This window comes from Hippichthys cyanospilos, chromosome 6, assembly GCF_059441005.1.
Source record: "Hippichthys cyanospilos isolate Australia breed blue-spotted pipefish chromosome 6, RoL_Hcya_1.0, whole genome shotgun sequence".
Classification (NCBI taxonomy): domain Eukaryota; kingdom Metazoa; phylum Chordata; class Actinopteri; order Syngnathiformes; family Syngnathidae; genus Hippichthys; species Hippichthys cyanospilos.
Window position 1 is genome coordinate 12042323 of NC_142374.1, and position 23471 is coordinate 12065793.

At 40.0% G+C, this 23471-nt stretch overlaps 1 protein-coding gene across 6 annotated transcripts in view; it reads right to left on the reverse strand.

Annotated features, from left to right (window-relative positions):
• Positions 1–23471, reverse strand: part of magi2b (membrane associated guanylate kinase, WW and PDZ domain containing 2b) — a 123275-nt gene that overhangs the window by 86615 nt on the left and 13189 nt on the right. For 5 of the 6 annotated variants that reach the window (XM_088416371.1, XM_088416372.1, XM_088416370.1 and 2 more), the window contains exon 2: positions 11082–11198. In XM_088416371.1, coding sequence (XP_088272497.1) covers positions 11082–11198 — 117 coding nt within the window. Of the gene's footprint in view, positions 1–11081; positions 11199–15427; positions 15653–23471 lie in introns of those variants that run through there. The other variant, XM_088416373.1, reaches the window with a different exon arrangement.

A 23471-nucleotide genomic window follows, 5' to 3' on the forward strand; every position in this document is an offset into this window, starting at 1 on the left:
ACACTGTTTAAAGCATGGGCGAGAAAAATTTGTTACCTGCGTCACATCCCGAGCAGAGCTCATCACCCATTTTGTAGAGAATAATATGCAGTCACATTAAAGTGTGGATAGGGACAGAACATTTTGGTGAATACTGAGTATTGTACAGATGCACAAAACAGGGGGATACAAATACAGCAGAGATCCAAAAATACCACAATCTATATAAAGGCTCCTTTAAAAAAAGAAGTATACTGATATGATGCTGATCAAACATTTTGCAAGTTATTAAATGTAAAAATCAAATCAAATCTTTTCTATTGTGGTTGTTTTTCTCTTATGTTGTTTTCAGCTGCAACCGCATATCAACAGCTTGGCGATGTATAGTGGAGAGCTTACGAACTAACGCCTTGATATTTCCCTATAGAATATTGGCCTTACACACTTCTTTTTTTGTTATTTCTGCACTTTTTACTGTCAGTCATGAGAAATGATTCTAATAACATTCTGGAGGCTTCCTTATGAGCTATTACTGTAGACTTTTCCATATTAAAGAGAAGTTGTTTTAACAGTTGTTTTGACAACCACACTGGACTGGAATTACTCTTCGGGGACTTTCTAATTTGTTTTATAGTTCTGCTTAAATGTGCATACGCATCGTTTTTTCAAAGGTTAAGCAGGGTACTTTACCATTTTGCATCTTTTGCAAAGGCCCGATTATCAGATGTCACAAAGAATATCCTTAGATATTGCTCTGTGATCTAGTGCCCTTTAAGCATTATTTATCTACCACTATCTCCTCAGAAAACGGTTTGGGTCCGATAAGCATAAATGCTGAAGCTGGACATGCTGAGCAGTGGCAAATGTTAATGTATGTTCTTGGACATAAATGGAGGGGTGCAACTGGCTGTGTATAATGTGCCATTAGCTACAGTGAAAAGAACAAGCACAAGAGTTTGCAGCTCCAATGTAATTCCCAACACAGGAAAATGAGCTGAGCTAACTAGGCTAGGCTATATAGTCTATTTAGCCTAAGAGTACTTCCTTTGCTGTTCCTTATGGGTCAGTCTAGATCCAACAACAGACATCTGTCTGAGTGATGATTTACGGTGGATAGGGTAGGTGGATGTAGTGTATGAGAGGACATCATACACATAATGATAAATAAGCACACACACCGTGTTTTTCCCCTGAGGCTTAAGCTCATAAATCCAGGCACCACAGTACTGTAACTCTCCAGAGAGTCATATTTGTGCATACAGTAATTACTCAGACAATGTGTACTCCAGACATTGGGCTTTTGGTCGTGACAAGTAACACGTTAAAAACAACAGTTTGACACATTTGTGTTTATTCAGAGCTATTTGAGCTGCTTAGCGACTCCGCATGTGGGATCAGCAACCCGTTGAAGCCATTTTGTAAACATGGACTTGAAAGCATTCTCCAGCGCATTACTAACTCCATTACTAACCATTAAAAAAATGCTCCGCCAGCATGAGCTGTTAAAGATGCCATTTTCCTGGCCCTGCGATCCTCTGTTTAACTTGACAACACGAGCGGCCTCTTTGAGGATCCATACCATGTTACCATGCAACATGTTCATCTCCTCCCCCTTCATCTCCTCCTCCTCTCCACAGGGAGGATTTCCTATCAGCGAGGGCTGGGCGTCCAGTGTTCGCCCAGATGTAAAGTGACAAGCTGCATGTATTTATAGGATATCTGCGGAAGGCAAACGTGTGGCACACTGTTGCGGCTATTTTTAGACCTTTTACTGATTCCCCAACGCGCAGGCTGAGGGGGAGATGGTTCTCCAGGGGAATGACTGACGAGGCTCCCTCGAATCTACCCCATTGGCTATACGTCTGCCGTGCTTCTCCACACATCTGCGCTTTACTCATCCCTCCATCGTGCCTCCTCACACATCCACTACGCTTCCATTGCTTCTTTTACCCCCCCAGAATTTACCACCCGATCACTGTATACATCCCTGAAAACAGCAGTCCCCAACCTTTTTATCACCACGGACCAATTTATTAGTCAACAATTTATATTGTGGACTGGGGGGCGGGGGGACATGCGCATCACCGACTGCCTGCTCTAAAAAACATGATCTGCTCACTATGTAATATCAACAGCGGCCAGAAGTGGCGCCAAAAAACAAAGATCAACCCAAACAAAGCACAAATGAATGAACTGTTAAAATAAATCAGATCTAAAACGTTATTTCGGATGGCCTACCCACGTAGCCCGGTACCAGTTGATCCACGGACTGTTACCGGGCCGCTAACTGGTGTTTGGGGAGCACTGCCCTAAAAAACAATCCGTCCCAGACAGTGTGTACCAACTCCTAATCAGCCTAGGCATATACAATGATGTCTTGAAATATTAGTGTTCTTCATACTGTAACTCAAAACACTCAAATATCCCAAAATTTTCCCCCTTTAAGTGTGGTGAGACATTTGGCTCACTAAAGGAAATTATTCTTTCATGAAACATTCACTAAAAAGAGTGGCTCAAAAAACTGGTTCTTTTATGTTTTTTGATTGTATTTTAAAGCAACGTTTCACTCATAAAATAAACACTGGAATTAGTGATACATCACAATTCATGTCATACTAAGTGTTTAAGTGTTGGGAGATTTAATAATGCCTTGATCTAAAATATTGTGAGTAAACTAGGCATGTTGGGAATAGTACCAAACATTACAGTAGAACAATGAAATCATGTTTCCAGCCAGACATTTTTCACAATAGAGGACTTTTCACTATAGCAAATCTATGTCTCGGACGTAAACATAAAAAAAACTTGTTGTGCAATCTACAATCTGCCTGAAAAAAAAAAAAAAAAACATTCAACAAGCCCACATTGAAAAAAAAGAAAAAAAAAGAAAGAAATTGCCAAATCTATAATATATTCATTTTCAAACGTATATCAATTTCTTACATAATGTCTTTCACTTTGCTTCATTCATGTTTCATCTTTGTTACTTTTATAAGTGTTAAGCTTGGTTTAAATGCGACCCAGCCGCAAGCTTCGCTTGTCAAATGACGTTATTTTGGAAACCGCACCCCTCCGGATTTTGTGCAGCGCGTACCTTGCGGAATTTCTTTACGAGCGGAAAACATGGCGGATGAACTATTGCTTATAGAAGTTCGCTGGTACAAACACCTTTATGATTCGGCTGAAAAGGACTACTGTGACCAAAATACCATAAACAACTCCTGACGAGCACCACGTTGGTCACAGATGAGCAGTCCTAAAAACTTGGAAGAATTTGGATCATGTGAATCTATTGGGATTCTCTACCTTTGTTATGGAGTGGTGTTATCTGTATACTGTAGACTCTATTTACTGCCACCTAGAGTATGGGAGAATATCGTCTGACTAGGGGGGAAAGCCGCACTGAGTATAAAGTGCTGCAAAACGAGTTCTGGCGCGTCAAGCATAAACCAAGCTAGACTTTTGCTGCAGGCTTATTTTCGCTATAGTGAATTTCAATGCAGAGAAAACATTTCGTATAATGCAATAGGGGGATTTTATCCTTGTAGGGGGATGTAAAAAAGAGGGAAAGGCTTTAATGCATGAAGTTTTTTTTTCACACTGGGAGTATTTTTGCACAAACAACATTCGTTGTAGAGGAGTTTTACTGTACTTCATTTTGCCAAAAGGAAAAATAAATATGCAAATATAAATATGCAGAAGACTACACAAACATTGGCTAGCAAACCTGTGTGCACAACATCTGAACTCTTTTAACCAAAGCTATCACATTCATCAAATCTATTCATGTCTATTCAATCGCAAGCTCTCAGCAGGTTCAGTAGGTGCTCCACTCCGCTCGCCCTCTGCTCCTCTCTCCCTTCCCTCCATGTGACTTTTCTTTAAGCTTGTTCCTAATCTAAAAATCAACTTACAATGCCATCAATATGCTAAGATGGCATGCTCTACAAGTGAATGGGTTGGGCAGAGGTGGAGCGGTATGGCCGGGCGTGAATTGCTCCTTACAAAGACCCGAGTCGCTTCGTTCAAGAAAGTGGGTCAAAAGACTTGATCCGTACATATCACTAGACTTGAATGGAAAGTTCCAAAATATCCCCCCAACAAACACAATTTGTTGCAATGTGGGTTTTTCCTTTTTTTATGAGGATACTCATTGCTTATATTGTACTTGAAAAAAAAACATTGTAATAAAAATGTGTAAAAAACAAAACAAAAGAAACATCATTCATCATGATGAATGAATTGTGTCTTTTTGTGGCGTGTGTGAATTGGCCACCAGGAAGCACTAAGATACAGTCACATAGTCAAACAGAAATTTGCACAACTAGTGGCACAGCAAGTGGCAGTAATGTTACTTGTTTTTTGCAAATAAACATAACAGGTTTATGAGCAGTGTGAAACTGTGTTTGAATGTGTTGATGCACGGTTTGTGCTCAAATATCTGTCGTTTATAGTGTTAGAACACCGCAAAGATCAATGTGATTTGTGAGCCCATCTACGGCGTTTTGCATAATGTGTTAGCGTTAAGCAAGAAAATGGCAAACTTGTGTGAATGTTTTACACACACGGCGTGTAATTTTCTCTCTGTAGAAGTCTTTTTATGTAATAATGAAATTCAGTTTTGTTTTGTTGTTGTTTTTTTACTGTTTCTTTTCTTATTCACTGGTTGATTGCGGCAGAACACAAAAAGGGAAAACGGGGTGACAGATCATCCATTTAAAAGACTTATTCCTCCGTTGGTTCATTTGCCACTCCTTTCTTTAGATATATATTTTTAATTTTTTTGATTGACTCACTCAATCTGTCACCAGTGAGTACATTCTCATTTGTCAGCAAAATAACACGAGCAACAAAAATACAGTAGACTGTTGAGTGATGCTCACAGCCTGATTACAGGACACGAGAAGCACAGCCCAGATATTCTCACTCAACAGACAAGAACTTTTTAACATTATCTTTAGCACTTTCCCTTTTCTTAGGAGACATTCAGACAATTTAATTCTTTGTTTACTAGTTTTTAAAAAAGGTTATCAAGTTGACAATTTTGAGCATGTGAATCGTGTCAAAACTGATCGACTAATTGAAATTCAATTCATCATCACAATAATCGTCAGACATTTTAATGAGTAACTGTTAATGATTTCAGCCTCGCAAAAGTAAAAATTCTCCAATTTCTGTAGTGGTCCATGACAGCAGAGCGGGAGCTGAGCCTAATAAGCCTGAAAGGAAGTTTCCTCCCACCTGTGACCCCTTCTTAAGATTCCTTATTTTTTTCACCTGATTTTTTTTTCGAGCTAACCGAAGAGCTGTATATACATAAATTTGACTTGACATTCAATCAGCTGCAACTCTTTCATGTACCACTAGTGGTATTTGTACCACAGTTTAAAAATCACGGCTTACTGTTCCAGTGGTGAGAGTGCATTTACAAGGTCAATATACAGTACAATAATACATACAAGTCAATACCAACAATGAGTTGTGCAACAGTATGTAGCAGGAAGCTGTTTATGCCAGAATGTGAGGCTTGCAGCAGTTGGAGTACTCAAACATGTACGCACACACACACAAACACACACAAACACACACACACACACACACACACGCACACACACAATTCCTCCCACGTCCTTCAGAGTGACAGCATGTTATGGTGCAGAATGCCGTCTGCTCATCAAGCTGACAGACGCACACTGACAGCGCGGCGGACAGAGCAGTGCGGACACGAGGAGGAAAAACGAATTTTCACAATTGTTCCCAACCAAAACAACAAAGCGGCCCGCAGGCCAGCGCCAGCCACATCTTCGCACATGAAGGGTGAGCAGCACGCTCAACAAACAGCACACATTATACAGCATAGTTTAATTCAGGTGTCACAAACACCAGAAAGACAGCAAAAAATAGCAAAACAAAAAAGTCCAGATTTGAACAGCCAAACTTTGGGTCAGTGGGCAAGCCACTTTACTAACTGAGGCACAACTGGCCAGTGGGTTGCAGAACCCAAACCAGGTACTGATGATAGTTTGTGACCAGTTGAGCCGGAGTCACCAGCTACTAGCAGGGCAAAAACAGCATGTTGGCCTTACTGCAGGGGTGGGCAACTCCAGGCCTCGGGGGCCGGTGTCCTGCATGTTATCCTGTTTTCTCTCTCAAACACACCTGAATCAAATGATTAGGATTATTCTCAAGCTCCAGCAGAGCTTGTTGATGAGCTAATGGTTTAAATCAGGTGTGTTAGGGAGAGAAAACTGGAAAACATGCAGGACACCGGCCCTCGAGGGCTGGAGTTGCCCACCCCTGCCTTACTGGAATGCCCTACACTATGGAATGCTCTACCTACAGACGTTTGCGCAGCCACCTCAGTAGAAATCTTTAAATCCCGACTAAAAACACATTTATACTCAAAAGCATTGAGTCAATTGGGCCTGTCTGCAGCTTTTTTCTTTTTTCCTGCCCCCCCTCTTCCAGCTCGGAGAGGAGGCTAGCGAGATAGTGAAGGTTGACTTGACCGCCTCCATTTGGCCCTGCGCTGATCGACCATCGCGGGTTAGGAGATCGGCCGTCTGCGGTCCACTTGGTTGGACTGTGGGAGGGTTCCTGCCCAAAGGCTTTGCCTGCTGTTAAGCCATCATTGCACTACATAGCACAATATGTTTTCTCTAATCTATATTGGTTACCTGTACTTGCCTGAAATGTGTATCTATTTTTCTGTATTTGGTACATGCAGCATCCAATTCAACCTGTGGGCCTGGAAGGGGGCTCCTCCCACCTGTGGTCCCTTGGAGTTTTCTGATTGTCCCCAAAACGGGGTTTTGGAGTTTTTCCTTCCCCTTCTGGGAGCTTTGACAGGGGATGCTGTTGAGTACCTTACACCGAAAAGATGTCTCTGTATGACTTCTTTTTTCGAAAGAAGTCTCGACATGACCTCTTTTCATCTGTGAAGCCCTTTGAGACTTCAGTGATTTAGGGCCATACAAATATAATTTGATTGATTGATTGATTGATTGACTGGGGCGCTTTGGCTCATTGATAGAACAAGTTGCCCAGTTACCGAAGAGTTTTGTGTTTGAATCTTGGCTGATTAGTTTGTCATTTGCCGTTGTTTTGTGGTGACCCCAGCAAGACCAGCATGGAAAGGCAGCAAAACCATAATGGTTTCTGCTGGGTTTTTTTTGTTTTTGTTTTGTTTGTTTGTTTGTAAAATGTTTGCATCTACGTCTACTGAAAATGACACCAAAACTCTGTTGTGTTTGAGTTATACTGCCAGATAATCCCCAAATGGTCTATGTTATTTAATCCAGCGCAATTTATATGTGAGGGCAATTTATATGTGAGGGCAATTAGACAATCAATGTAATGTATGTATAGCAGTACTGAGTACAGAGAATGCATAGACACAGAGTAGTCATTATTAAAGGAACCGACTGGGAACTAAACCATCATCAGTTTTGTGGAAGACATTTTCTCACATTTTATTTAAATTTAAAATGATTAGTTTCTCTCTGAATAATTTATCCATCAATCCATTCATCACTTTGTTAGCCACTTGCCCAAACAAGGTTCATGGGTTAACTTGTGCAAATGGTACATCCTGAACTGTTTGCCAACCAATCAAACAGCACACAGACCAATGATCGCTCACATTGAAAAATAAGTCCAAGATGGAGTGTCCAAATGTACCTACCTGTCATGTGTGTTTTGGGGAATGTGGGAGGAAACCAGAGTACGCTGAGAAAACCCACAGGGAGATTTTGCATACTCTACACAGAAAGGCTGGAGCCGAAATTTAACCAACGACCTCCGCATGTGAGGCAGACGTGTTAATCAGTCTTCTATTCTTGGAATAATCGAGCAAAATATAAAAGCTGGGCTTCCAGCTAGCATTAGATCTATGTTCCATGCATCAAGAGAGATTATAAAACAAAACAAAAAATAGAAATTCAATTTTTCACAGGGAAAAAACACAATTGAATTATTATAGGGTGGAAACAAGTTAATGAAAGTCACATTACAGGATATCTTGATAACGCTCAGTAGGCTTGATAGCGGCATGTGCCCCCCTCCCCTCCATACACACACACCCACTGCTCCAGCAAAAGGTCGTACGTCAGAACTAGTTCTTAAACTAGGCATGTTTAAGAAGCCAATTAAATATACAGCGTGTGAATCAAGGCGCAGGACGCCTATGAGCTAATCTTCTATTACACAGTATGGGCTTTGTTAAATGATAGGCATTTAATTACGGGGTGACATGACTGTAAAAGAAAAAGCCAAGGTTCAATCGGTCGGTCGAAAAAGCTGACTTGGAATTTGTCCCGTGCCGTCATTTACAAAACGAGACAGAAAGAAAAAAAACAAACAAGACTTTTCAGCATCAGCCGTCATGACCCTGAGACTACAGTTGTATGGAATTAGGGCTGGGCAATAAATCTAATTAAATTGCATTATTCATCATTTAAAAAATTGAGGGTTTGAAAATGATCTATATCGTGAAATTGAAGTTTTGAAGTGGTATGGGTAGTTTGCAAGACATGTTTAGAAAAGTTACAAAATACAGCACTTAATTGTGGCATTTAAGCAAGAACAAGCTATGATTAAATAAGCTATAATGTTACGTTTAAGTAATTGATTATTGATTTTTGAACATGTCACACAAAATTTATTTTTGAATTAGTGTAAATATTTCTTCAGTTCATTACTTTGATTAGAGTCACAAGTTCCTAGATCAAAACAATAAAAAAAAGAGAGACTTTTTCTGTTCATATCCCCCATTCCTATATTGAATGTCTAAATGTGTTACTGGACCATTCACGTTCAAATATCGGTTGCCTTAAGGTTTACTTACAGTATGCGTTTCCCTTTATGTGTTAGCACTAGCATTAATCTAGACAGAAGTCTATGTTGTTGTTTTAAATACATAACAGTTTGGCATTTAACTTCAACTAGGAGTGACAATAGACAGCTTGAAGCATCCTTTGTTTCCTCTAAAAGTTGTTCAATAATTGTATCAGACTAAAGACTTCTTATTGTGGAGTAGCACCATACGGCACTCCTATCTCAATTGTTAAGTCGGTTTAAACAAGCATACTGTATGTACAGTACATTTAAAGAATGTGGGAGAAGTGTTTGAGGTTATTTTGGATTTACTTAATTAATTAAGCTCTCTCTACCTTGCTGATTTCCTCCAATTGAAAGTAGGTGTAGAATACATCCCCATAATGACCACATATTTGTTGTCATCTTTGAGACAGAATTTTTGCTGAAGCTATTATATCGTATCTCATTGAAGTGTGTAGGTATCCCTCTTTGTTCAATTAACTAGTCGAAAACAAAAGGGCTAACACTTTAAACTCCTTTACTTTTTAAACAGATGGTAATGTCTCTTAAATAGAATCACATACATTTTACAGCACAGTGCACACGTAAAATTGAAATACAAATCAAAGCTACAAGCAGCAGTAAAAGGGCCCTTGCGCTCCCTTTTCCATACTTGACATGATCATTACCCTTCGACACCAGGCACTGCCTACACGGGTGAAAAATACAGTATTACTGCACAATTAAGTGTCGACCCTTTGTCAAATGCCTATAGAACATATGCTTTTGATTAGGGCAAATAGCTAAAAGAGCAACCTTGCACTCCATCCACCTTGCAGTTTTTTTTTTAAACAATTTGGTATATTCATTCATGTGATTCAAAAAAAAAAGTAAAAGTATAATATTCCTGCAAAATTATGACTTACTCTCAGACTCTAAAAACTCTTGGGTCAAAAATATCCAAATGATGGGTTCAAAAAATAGCTGGCCCAAAAATCGTGTCTATTTGACCCAAATTCTGGGTTGCTCTGTACAAAACAAATTTTTGAGTCTTGTATGATACCTTAATTTTGGTGTTCTGTGCAATAACGTGAAATTGACCAAGATATCGGATCAATGCTTTATTATTTTATGCTTGATTCGATTATTTTTAATCCCCCTGTTTTAGAGTAAATGTATTTTTTTATTATAATTTTAAATAACCCATTTTTTTCTTGGGCTAAGTTCACAAATTACAGCTCGTCCATAAAATAAAGTTTTCTTTTTCACTTGTACAGCCCTTTTTCTTACAAAATGCCTATTCGATATCTAGCGCAAAAACCTCCAACAATCTTTGTGGTGCTAATTTACAATAAAAATACTGCAGTTCTTCATTCAATCAAAAGCAATATTGGGAGAGGACTTTGAGGTTTACTTCACATGGAGACCACAAGCAAGTCCAATATGTTTAGAGCCCAGTCAAAATACGCAGAATAACACTTCTGCATTGAGCATGACAGCATGCCAGCATTCACGCTCTCTCTCGATCGAGCCTTTTTGCATGTACAACATGTTCACGTGACACATTAAATGGAAATATAACGTGTTTAGTAGTCTGCAGAGTCATGCCAGGGAGCTGCATTAGCCTTGAAGCTGATTCACAAGCTGCTGCGCGCTGACAGCAATGACATCGCCCTCCAAAAAGGTGCAGGGGGAGTACACACAAAAAATGTGTATGTCTACATTGCAACGCAGCATTGGGACTGTGTGTGTGCGTGCGTGTATCTGTGTAAGATATATATAAAAAAAAAAAAACATCAGGATCATGGCGTCAATCGAGTGATGTTTCTTATCTTTGTATATAAGTATCTGTGTGCGTGTGTGTGCGTGTGTGTGTGTGCGCGTGCATGTGTGTGTTAAAAGGGGGGGGGGGGGGGGGGGGGGGGCTGGAGCACCAGTGCAACAGAAGCCTCCAGACAAGAGGCTGGTTGCCGTGGAAACCTCAGCCTGAAAGCTCGGCAGCCGGACGATGGCGAAGGAAGGCGCGCTAGGCGGCGAGAGAGTGCGAGAAAGAGCTTGTGTATAATGTGTAAAAAAAAAAAAAAAAACACACAATGGAGAAGGAGCGCAACACATCCTGAGGGCAGCACGGAAGGAAATTCAAACATAGAATAAGAAATGAACTGGGCAGGTGGGCGGGGGGTGTCGGATGGTCTATCTAAGTGAGCGATAAAAAGGCCATAAAAGAGACAATTGCACAGATGGCGTTGATGCTGAAGAGGAGGAGGGGAAGGAAGAAAACTCACAAGGAACGGTGCGCAGGTACAGGTTGTCTCGGATGATCTGCTGGTGGTCGTGGTCCACCGAGCCTTTGGAGAAGCGAAGATTGAGGTAGTGCCGCAGGTCCTTATCAACAACCCCCCCTGTGAACAAAAGGAAAGACAAAAACGCTTGTTAAGTGGCCACCCACATGGCTCATTATACAGCACAAACATACATTCTTCAAATTTACAGCAAACCTACTGTTTGTTGTAGGGGGATGCATTTCCGGCCCCCACATGTTTTGCCCATCAGCTTTGAACACAACGAAAATAGTTAACACAAAGGGAATGTGCCGATATCAGCTGGCGAGACCAGATGGATAACGCAAAGACAGTTTAATCAAAGTAAATAACTGCACACTTTGATGCTGATAGCTTGACACAGTTGCTGGTCCTACTGATCACTTTTGAATAATCCTTGCTGACTCAAATAAATGTGTGTTTTGTAGGGTCTTCACTCACTTCATCTCATTGACAAAAAATTTTGGGGAGAGAGTTGTCTCAAATCTCAGTTTATATTGAACAAAAATATGTTGATTTAAAAAAACATGTCTTTCATGTCTTTTTGTCATTCATAATTTAGTAGTAATGTGCTATTTGGGCTTCTGTGTTTATATATGTTTTTCCAATTGCTCAATAAAAATATAGCCTGAATAACGATCCTGATAATTGCATTGAATGAGGGTTATATAAAAAACAGGCTGGATAGAGGCACTTGAGGACTGGGCTTGGGCACACTTGCTGGAGCAAGTCTGTCATATTTACTTCTTTACTATTTTTATTTGAAGACACGCTAAGTTTTATAGCTGGCTTTAAGTTTGTTTCAAGTTGGCATTATCGTGAAAGAATATATACTTAAAAAAAATTTTAATAAAAAAATCACAAAGGTGTCTAGCTTTTTCTCATCAAGTGCACTCTTATACTCTTTTCAGGTCACTGAAATACCAACTGAAGTCCCTGGAGTATGTATAACAAAAACGTTCATCTTAACCTTTCTGATCGCAAATAGGAACACCAAAAGTGTAAAAATGATCAAATACAGCACACTTTATTTAAAGCTTTCACCCTTAAGAGCAGCAGCATCTTCCCTCCCCTTCCCAAGCCAATTGTGACACCATGCAAACAGGTTGCTACGAGTCGTACATAAAAGCACATAATTGGACTCGGCTCAGGTGTGTGCTGAAGTTTCATCAGCATTGTGAATGTGCTTGGTTTAAGAGCACAGCTCAATCAATTTAAAAGCTTCTGACACCAAAGACAAAGCAACAAAGGCTGCTGCTCGCTACACAACAACACACACACACATACACACACACAAATACACAGACACATCATGGAAATTGTGTAAACTTGCAATCCCTCGGGGAAGTGTAAAGTCAGCAGTTCCAGTGACAAAGGCCCCGTAGAGGACAGAACACCCCAGCAAAAGATGACACTGCGCTCATGGAATCGATGAATCAAAAGCAGGGAAGAAGTCAAATAGCTTGGACCATAATTACTGACAAAAGGCTTTAAACACGCCTCTTAACCAATCAATCAATCAATCAAGATTGCTGGAATCCCTTGAGTTCCTTCTTATGAGGACACTTTGCACAAATATATGCTCCCAACAACCCGCCTGTCTTGGGTTTAATTTCCAGTCAATGGCAATGTTGGGAAGCAATAAAGAACAGGTACTTTGTTACTCTGCTAAAATTTCAGATATTAATGACTTTTTTGCTTATAAACTCCATTTGAAAACAAGTGCTTGTTTTGTTACTTATTTTAATTCTGTAGCTGGGACATAAACAATTGTTTTAGTCCTGCCACATGTTCTACAACAGCAAAATTACAACTCATAAAATATGCTGTACGCTTTTTGATTAAATTGTATTGATTACAGTATAATATTAAAATCATGAGTCTAACTTTTTTTCCCATAAACTCCTCATTGCTTCCCCTGATTCTCTTGTGTGGAATTATGATTTTGAACTCGTAATTACTCTTCTTCCTGATTTTTTTACTACCAAGACTATTTGTGTAATGGACTGTATGCCGGGCACCTTCTGCAAAAGTACGACTTTATTATGACACACTTTGAACAAATTCCTTGCAGAGGCCTTCCTTGCAGAGTGCAAAGACTTCCATTTTCACTTTATAGATGAAGAGGTGAGATGTGCCAAACCCGTTCTGCACATACAGTCAATCACCCGTGATGACTTCCTCCTCCTTCCATCCGCAAAGAACCGCCAGAGGAGGAAAACGAGCCAGGAGAAGCTCTCCGGTCTCGCCATCAACTCAATCCTCCCGCCGTCCGCCACAGGGTTACATGGCGTGCGTTTACAAAACGACAAATCACGTCTCATCGCTCACGCATACCCGAGCGACCTTCCGCCGGATCGACTTGACGGCCCGCTGGCTGGGGGCCGGCCCAGATTAACGCCACAATTATCGCTCCTTAGGTGACGTGGAGCTTTGTCAACGTCCACACGGTGGAATCACACATGGAAGTTAAGTTTTAGTGATTTCATTGAGGACCGTTCTATGCCACCGTCCCACTGAAGACCAAGCGATGTGAGCATTCTCTGTCTATCAGCAGTCGTGTAGAAGATCGCCAACTTTCCATGTTTTATCATCGTCGTCAACATATACGGTATCGGCCAAAAGTTTGCAAACAGCTTCAAATTCAAATAGTGAAGGAATTCAAGCTGTTTACTCCTGAAAATGCACAGATGTAAATTGAAACTCATTCCAGGTAAAGCAACATCCACATCGTGAAGCTAAAAGAGAAAATACCAAGTAATGCAAAAGGAGCCTATTTTGAAGAATCTCATTTTGCTTTGAGGGTAGCACAATGGCAAACAGGTGAGCATGCCTGCCTAATAGCGCAGAGGTTATAGGTCCACTTCCGTCTTTGGCCTCCCTGTGTGGCTTTGCATGTTCTTGCCGTGCCTTGGTGGCTGTTCTCCAGGTGTTATCATTTCCTCCCTCTTTCCAAAAACATGTGTGGTAGGTGTAGGACACTTTAAATTGTCCCTAAATATGTTTGTGAGTATGAAAGATTGTTCGTCTTATTGTGTCACTTGCGAATGGGCGCCAACCAGTTCTTAAGACACTACAGTGCATCTGTGACACTTATGAAAATAAGTGGTTAAGATAATGGATGGATTTTGGTTCGAAGAACATTTTCAAATTGAGGAAAAAGACTCCTTTAGTGACCTTGAATAATCTGAATGAATTCAATAGGAATTTACAACACGGGTAGGGTGTCCAATTTCGACAGGTCCTTCAGACAAAGAAATAAACACATTGTCAACGGAGGACATTTCAAAGTCTTATAGAAGTCTAACAGAGTACATAAGTTTAGCACAAGGGGAATGAGACTCGAACCCTGAACTTTAGAACTATGTGATACAGGTGTGCAAGCCACTTGTCCACCATGTTGCCTGTTAACGTTCAACAAATCATAAAGTATGATGCCATCATTAAATTTTTGGAGGATGCATCAGTGACAGGTGATGAAAAAAAAATCAATAGTTTGGCCTCAGAAGAGGTTCCTTTTCATTTGTTTCTTTATGGCATGACAACTACTGGAAGTCATTCAAATTTAAACTTGCTTAGAGACTATTTAGAATCTTTTGATGCTAAACTGACTTTTGAGGACGGAAGTATGGTACACACTGGACTGATGACCAGCCAGTTGCAATGTAGATCAAAAATAATCCAGCATTTACAAGCATATTCACAGTTTTGGACCATTTGGTAAAATAAACTTAACACAGGAAAGACTCAAACAAATGAAGAGCCTCTCAACTGTGAGAAGTACGTGCTAACCACTAGGCTACTATGCCGCCCCTAAGATGTTTCCAAAAGCAACAATTATTTCACCCATAAATATTTGATAGCACTTCCTCATTATGGGAGCGGGTGAGTTGAAGCCTATCCCAGATGACTTTGGGGTTCACCCTGGACTGGTTGAAAGCCATTCTCATGGCACATGTAGTCAAACAAGAATACACACTGATATTCACACGTATGGACAGTCTAGTCTCCAGTGAAGCTAACATGCATGTTTTTATAACATGGACAGAACCATGATTGGAATCCTTAAACCTCATAACTGTGAGGCACGATTGCTTACCTCTCATCCACCATACTGCCTTCTGTAGAAGACAAATAAAGCCAATTAAGTGTTTAAGGTCATTAACAGACAAGATGGAGAAAACAAAAAGACAGGTTCACACTGTCGCACTGAAAATGACCTTATCACACACACACACATGCACAGAGATAGTCACACACATCCACACACGCCCGTATATGAAGAAATAAAGGCAGTGCAGTCCATGCACCTCATCTGCATCCGGCCCAGATGTTGCTTTCCAAAAATAATCCCGGTATACATCCACAGACAGTCCGCCCGTCCTCCCTGGCGTCCTCTATCCTCGCCAGCCAGCGCGCATCCTCTTCCTCATACTCCTCTTCTTCTTCTTCTTTCTCCGCGTCCTCCTCTCCTGATCCTCAGCTGATGCTGCTCAAGCACTCAGCAGCCGGCCGCAGCCAAATTTAATCCCGGCAAGGAGTGCGGCGATAGAAGCTGAGGAAGATGAAGGGGGGGGTGGTTATATCTTGGGGGGAGGGAGATGTGGAGAGAAGCGATGGATGCAGAGAGACGATGGCCATCAGGAAAGGGGGAGATGAGAAGAGGAGGAGGCGAGGGAGATGTGCCAGCAGGAGGCCAGCGAGTCGAACGAGACCAGTAAGGATGTCGCGGTGTTGCAGCACCATCAGTCTGATGTCGCTGGTACTGCATTCAACTAATTCCTCCTCAAAAACATCCATCCGTTATGTTTTATTTCAAATACAATGTTTTGTATTATTCTTTACTGGGTGAGCGTATTTCGCAATTTTTTTTAAGTGTAAATGTATTATTTTATATGCCTTTAATGGGGCTTGACTCTACTCAGTGACATCAGATATTCTGATTGTCCCTTTTCCACATCTGTTCCATGCTTCTCTTTGTATTTGGCTGCCCGTCCTGGTCAATAAAAGGCTGAAAGGTCATCTACGAATGTGGCTCCCCCCCCCCAATTCGCTCAAGTAGCGGTGTATCCAAAGATTCCATTCGTCAAATTTTGCCTCTCAATGCCTTAAAAAAAAAAAAAAAAAAAAGAAAAAAAGTTACAGTGATAGCTCCCATTGTACCACTCTATATCAAATATATTTTTCCCTAAGAAATAAAATGGTATGAATTTTGGATGGACTGATCGCGGTCCCTGTCCAAAATCAGCGGCCTGGGGGTCATTTGCAGGATGATATTTTTCAGTAATGTAATATTAGTATGGCTCCAATGTATTTTGACCTGTTGTGTCCTGCATATTTTGTGTAATATTTTTCCATCACTTGTGTGCTACCATAGCTCTGGTTAGTAACAGCTTTCAGTGAAACATAATTTTTAAGTGACACAAAGTGGAAAGAAAAGATAACCTGTCGTTCAGTCCCAGTCATGTCCTGCTGTGAAGAGAAAGATTGGTTACAACTTCGCAAATTGGAGATTTTTTTGTGTCGCACACAGAGACAACCAAATTGCCATGAATGCACAGGGAGGGTTGCACATCTCAAGAAATCAGACCGCATTACAGACATACTGAGGTGTACTGTATGCAAAGTATGAGGGGATAAGAAATCTGTTCTGAATCACATTCTGAAGAACCGTTTATGTTCTGAACTGTTTTTTTAAGAATTTAAAGATTAGATTATTTTTTCTGAGTGCTTGGATGTCTTTTTTGTGTAATACTTGAGAGAACTATCTCCCGTGGCCCTTAATGTACATATGTACATTAAGTTCAGTTTGGGACCCCCTAATTCAGGTTAGTTTTCTGGCTCCGGATAACCGCTGATTAGTATAGATGTCAAGGAAAATGTGTCTGGCCAATTGCAGCCTTTTGTTAATGCTGTGCATGACAGTAAAACGCGGTGAAGAGGCACACTTCACAATAACCCATGTCTAGAGCTCCGCTGGCTGCGTCTAGCATGAATTAGCCTCTAGCTAGCCATGTTCAAGTGCTCCATATAGGCTGGCATGATACTCGTAGGAGATTCTGCACAGTTTGACACTCACAAACTGAAACAGTGAGGGATTTTCCCAAATGTTTCTGAAGATGAAAGTAGTGCACTGCTTTGCACAGTTTAAATTTCAGTGAAAAAATGCTGATCATATAAAATTTAAAAACTATAAACTATAAATCTTGTGTGTATCGGCTTGTACACGCAAGTCTAAATAAGTATAAATTCAATTCAATGCATCCCAGCGGGTGGCAACGAATTTTTGCGTGTGTAATAAAGTTATTTTCTATTTCTGCGAGTGAATGGGCCCAGATGCTCCCTGATATTCCTAAAATGCTCAGCATCACGCCCACCATATGCTCCCCCATGCGACTTGGTGTAGACGTCACCGAGTGGAGCGCAGAAAAATTAAAAAAATATAACCCGGTGAGGATGAGCTCACAGCTGCAGACGCCAGCCAGGATGCCTCAAGCGCCGATTTGGTCTAAATATAAAGACGTAAACAAACACCAGCAAAGAAAAACACATCAACATAAAAATGAGCACTCTAAGCGCCTATGTCTACGTTATGTTGCTGCCGGTACTTTGACGCCAAGCACTTGCCGGGGACGTTTTATAGCACGGCGCGACAAGAGGGGAACAGATGACAGCCGCAATCCATCACAAAGTCATCAAAGCAGACGGCAATTGGCTCCCCTTCTGCTCACTGAAGCAGTACGCCAGACCACGCCGGCCACATGGCCAATCGATTCCGCTGTAAAGAAACAAATAAAAAGTAGATAAGCCTTTGCTAAAGACCAAAAAAAAAAAAACCTAATTTACATCGACAGCCACTGATGCATTTCTCAGCCAGAATTTGAGTTATTTTCATCATAAATTAGACGAAACAGACTTTATCACCAGAAAATTGCTGAAGAGGCGCAAAGAAGAAGAATATAATGCCACCGATTTGTAACCTTTAGCAAACTACCAGCTGAAGCGTAACACATTCAATGGATGGATGTTTTGGTCAACAGGTAATATGTGTATGTTTGTTGGTTAGCAACACAAAAGAAGAAGTTTGTTTACTAGGCACTTCATTCGCCTTCCGCAAAGTGGTGACTGTCTTTTTGTGTAAATGGACTTGGACAATCACTTATAGAGCGCTAATCATTTTATAACTAGTCAGTTTACCTACTGATGACACAGCATCAAGAGCAACTAGGGATTCAGCGTCTTGCTCAAGGACGCTTCGACATGACCATGATGGTGGGGGATCGAACCCACAGCCCCATGGAGGGAGATGACCACTCTACTACCGACCGTTTACTGACTGTCTGTCTGTCTGTCTCTCTCTCTGTCTCAAACTCTACTGTGTTTACATGAACAACAATATAGTGACATGGTCAACATTGTACAGCCAATGTTGTAAAACTGTAAACATGATAGAAAGAAGGACAAGGGTACGTGAACAGGCAGATCGACTGACTACTTATATACTGTAATAAGATAAAATATGAATTCATTATCTTGACATTAAATACAATAATGTAATATGTACACATATACACACATATATTCGTGTGTGTGTAACAGATTTCCCTGCAGCTGCAAATGACAATCAGAACAATAAGCATGTTGTTAATGTACCTCTTCATGCAGTGTGCATTATCCAACAGTAGGAATTATAGCAGTTATGCTAATTAGAAAAGAGGACAATGTAGGACCAAACCAGGAGACTTCAAAATATTTTTACAAGGATTCAAAGAGTGCAGTACACGAGCAGCTGAACCTAACATGAACTCGAACTCGCTGTTACTTGTCACTGTTACTTTCTCCTCTAGTGACTAAGAGCATCCAGGTCCTTAACTCTGTTCCTCCCATTCAGAGGATTTGCATATTCTCTTCCTCATTTAACACAGACCATTTTTTTGTCATTAACGTTTCTTTCAACATTTCCCCTCTCTAAATCCGGATATAAACATGCAGTACATATTGTTTTACACCTCACCCACTACTCCTTGACATTATTATGACCCGGTTTCCATTTTTTTGGACATGAAGTACCTATTTGGTTTTGGTCAGACCACAAACCATTGCCATGATTACTGAACCGAAGCTGCTCACAGTGGAGGCGTGGTTATGGTCACTGGCTATTTTTGTTGTTTTAATAACCTTTTTTACAGTAGTCATGACAGACAGTAAACGCAAAAAGCCGAAAACCAATTATTTGTGGAGGTGTTTGGAACAGGCCAACGAAGAACCAATGCAATTTTGGTGAGAATCTCAATAAAAGCGTGGCCACAAAACTTTATATTGAGGAGGCCATACATTTATCTGATAAATGTATGGCTTCCTCCATCAACCAACACAAATATGACAAACATGAAAATGTATTGTTTCTAAATTTTCTCCAAGGTTCTGCTTTGGTGTAGTTCTACTGAGAGATATTCCAGTTATTTGTGGTCATTATAGTATTGATAAAACATCTGTTGCAAAGTGCTGTTGTTGAGAACGCAAACAAAAGTCACTCACGTGTGTTACAGAATCTATGAAAGACGATACGACTGTCCAGTTCAGTAGTGTTTGTTCGCGTTGTTTGTCACGGGCCTTACTGTACAAGACTCTGAGCACAAACTGTCCATAGATGTGCAGGTGAACGCTTGTGTGTCTATATGTGTACTGTGCTTGGCTGGTGACCAGTCCAGAGTGTACTTCACTCCTCACCCAACATCAACCAGGAGTACCGACCTCTTGCATATTGCCATCTGTTGAAGAGAATACAACTCTGAACAGTGATGTGAGTTCTCAATTTGATGCCAACACTAAACGAGACTTGTTCATACTGGACTATCAATATCTAAAGTCTACCAGAGTAGAGGATCCTGGGTTACCGTGGCAACAACAGAGATGCAATTTTCCTTCATACAAGACAATGTCAAATTGAATTGGTGATTTTCAAAGTCGTTATTGTACGGCCGAATGAGAAGAACGTACTCATTTGACGGAGCAAGGTGCAAGCCAGCATGAGCCTTAATCTACTAGGAGGCTGAGGGTGATGTGCAGTTATGCCACATCAGCTTCTTCCTAACTTGTATTAACTTGTCTCTAAAATGTAAACAATCCCATGGTCACACTTATGGGAGCACACGCCTAAATGCAATCACCAGTGGGGCTGTGCCCATGCACACATATACACACACTTGCATGTGTTCAAAACAGTAGAGACGTTTGGGGTCAGCGTGACCAATTTCCATGAAAACACTATTTTATCATGTAGAATATATAAAAAATGTGTAGAAAAATAAAAAAATAAAAAAAATCTGTAAAAATTGAATTGAACATGCAAATTTGCTATTTTAGCTAGAAATTTGAAGTCATAACCCAGTCTGGCCCCCCGGCCTTGAGTTTGACACCTGTGATTTAGACCACCAGCCAGCTAGCTGCTAATTTGCATCATCATCGCCTGCATTTTCACATAAAAAAGAATTCATACATCATACATTTTGACAACAGAAGTCTCTACAAAAATATAGTCGATATTAAAGAATACTTAAGTAGGATGAATACATTTAAAATTATAGCAATTTGAGAAACTTTGCTAGATAATGTTGAGATAAGAGAAATGGAAGGCTACAAACTACAATGAAGACAACAAACAAGACTGGAGGAGGAAGTTGCACTATATGTGGATAAGTCACTGAGATGTGATGAGATTGTTGGGTTGACCTATGTTATAAATTACATAATGGAATGGAATGATAAGCTATATATCTAGAACTGCCGAAGCTTGTCTGGATATATCAGCACCACTCTAGCCCATATACTTAATCATCATAACGACAAAAAAAAAAATCCTTAGTGGAGATGTTAACATTGACTTGTTAAACCCATGGAATCATAAAAAAACAACAGCTTTCATTAATATAAAGCCCAGCAATTGCCTTTTTCCAGTTATTATGAAACCTACTAGAATAACAATAGATACAGCCACAATAAAAAAATATATGTATAAATTAAAATTGAACTTTAATTAAATAATCATTTATAATCACATTAATTTATAATAATATTTTATTAAATTATAATTTATTAATTTAAGTTTATTTAAGTTGAATTAAATCTTAAATGTAATCACTAGCGTGCTAATACTTAATCATGCTTGTTAACTATTTAGCATAGGCAATATTTGTTGTTTTCTGATAATTCGTATGTGTAGATGATGAGTACAATAAGTACCCACTCACATTCAATAAAGGTACGTAAATAAATACATGTGTTTTTCCTTTTTCGAGGTGGGTGTTGTCGATTACTCAGTTACTCAAGTGAAAATTTGAGAGAATGATCAGTATGCCATCAATTAAAGCTTAGAATACACTTGCTCAACTGTTCAGTGTGTCACTAAGTTTTGCTCAACTTGCTTTTCTAACAAGCAGCAAAATTCATAAAAGGCGTTTGACCACATCACCTTCTATGCCGTTTTGTGACTCACTCGTTAGTCTCTTTGTTGCAACCTCCTGGAGTCATTCTGCGACACTGTAAGCTTTGACTCAACCAACACATTTCTTGGTTCGGTCAAAATTATTTAAAAATTCCCTTTATCTCGCTGTTCATATTTTGCAATTACCAGACCGAGCTGACACCAAAGAATTTATTAACAGTCCTTCACCACAGTGAGGCTTCAAACACAATGTTGTAAGAGGGAAGTGGCCATCGAGCTTCAAGTGTCACAATGTTTTCACAAAGAGGGCAGGAGTTGCGTATTCACGCAAGGATGGAAAAAACAAAATGCACAAAACAATAACAATATGATACTGACTGAAGAATACAATTCTATGGCGCTATAATTAACCCATTTATCAAATTTCGAAATCAGTTGTGCTCATTAGAGTAGTGGTCAAATGGAGCCCATCCCAGTTGACTTTGTGTGAGAGGCAGAATACACTCTGGACTGTTTGACTGCCAAGACACAGAGAAACAACAACCATTCACGCTCATATCGTGGGTAATTTGAAGTACTGTATTGTATAGTACAGTACGGTATATCAATAAAATATGAATATTTTTGGAATGTGGGCATAATGCACTCTTCCACCAGCTCTTGGATTATTCTGGGTAAAATTGTATGGAATATCACTAATAATTAAGAAATATCATGTAGACAGCCTCAACAATAACTCAAGACATCAAAATCAATTCATCAGAAACCAATTTCACACAATGGACAGAATTTTACCTCATTTAATCAACTAATCCATTATTATGTCTTTCCTCACTCCCTGAGGGATATTGATGGAGATTGTGGCATCAAGTTAAAATCGATTTGAACAAAAGACCTACCGTATATCAACAAATACAAATGACTTGATTGCTTTTCTCTTGAGACCGCATAATATGTAAGTACTGAATACTTTAAATATCTTTAAGTAATATCTGAAACATGGATGTACCATCTCTTCTCAATACTCACATCCTGAATGTGTATGGTCAATAAAAAGAGGGACGAAGGCTGGCAATACTACAGGCTTGGAGGATAACTCGAGGGGAACAGGGGGCACAAAGCATGTCCATATAAAAGAGATCTTATGGGGAGGATCTCTGATTGGGCGCTGTCAAAAGACATTGTGACGGCTGAGAGCGAGGATCGATGTAGCAAAGTAGTGCCAAGGGAACGTCAGGAAGCCGAAGCGTGAGAAGATGGATGACTACTGAGGGCTGTTTAAATCCACACAGGAGGTTCGAGTGGGAATCCAAGTAGATTCCCACAAAGGAGAATCAGTAGTATTTGGTGACAAACAAAAAAGTCATTAATTCTAAAAAGACATGATAAATGCCAGTAACATGCAAACATCTTTTAGGGACAAATAGCTGATGAAGAAAAAAGTTTGCAAAAGTTCATTTGAAACGTGTTTAAAATTCATGCGGGCTGCTGAGAGTCTGGTTTGTATGGCAATTTCAAATATAGCAGGAAGAAAAAAAAGAAAAAAAGGTTCGTATGTGAATTGTGAGTAAAAGTAGAAGGAAGAGAAGAAGAAGGCGAGTCCCAGTCTACGCATTAGAAAGTATCACAAAATGAGGCGTGTTGGAAGTTTGGATGACCACAGTTATTCGATGTATTCGAAGTCACACACATAAGAAAATGCCTTGAAAGAAGACATCTTGCTACATCAAGAAATGTCCTTGGCACTGATTTTGCTAGATGGAGTGAGTTGAAGAAAAAACATGGTCTGGAAAGTGATGGTAAATGGTCCTTCACTTATATAGCGCCAAGCCACCAATAAACACTGGTCGTATGCCAATGTCTATGTCAGTGTCTAATAATTCAATTATTTGTTAGAATTGCTGATTGAA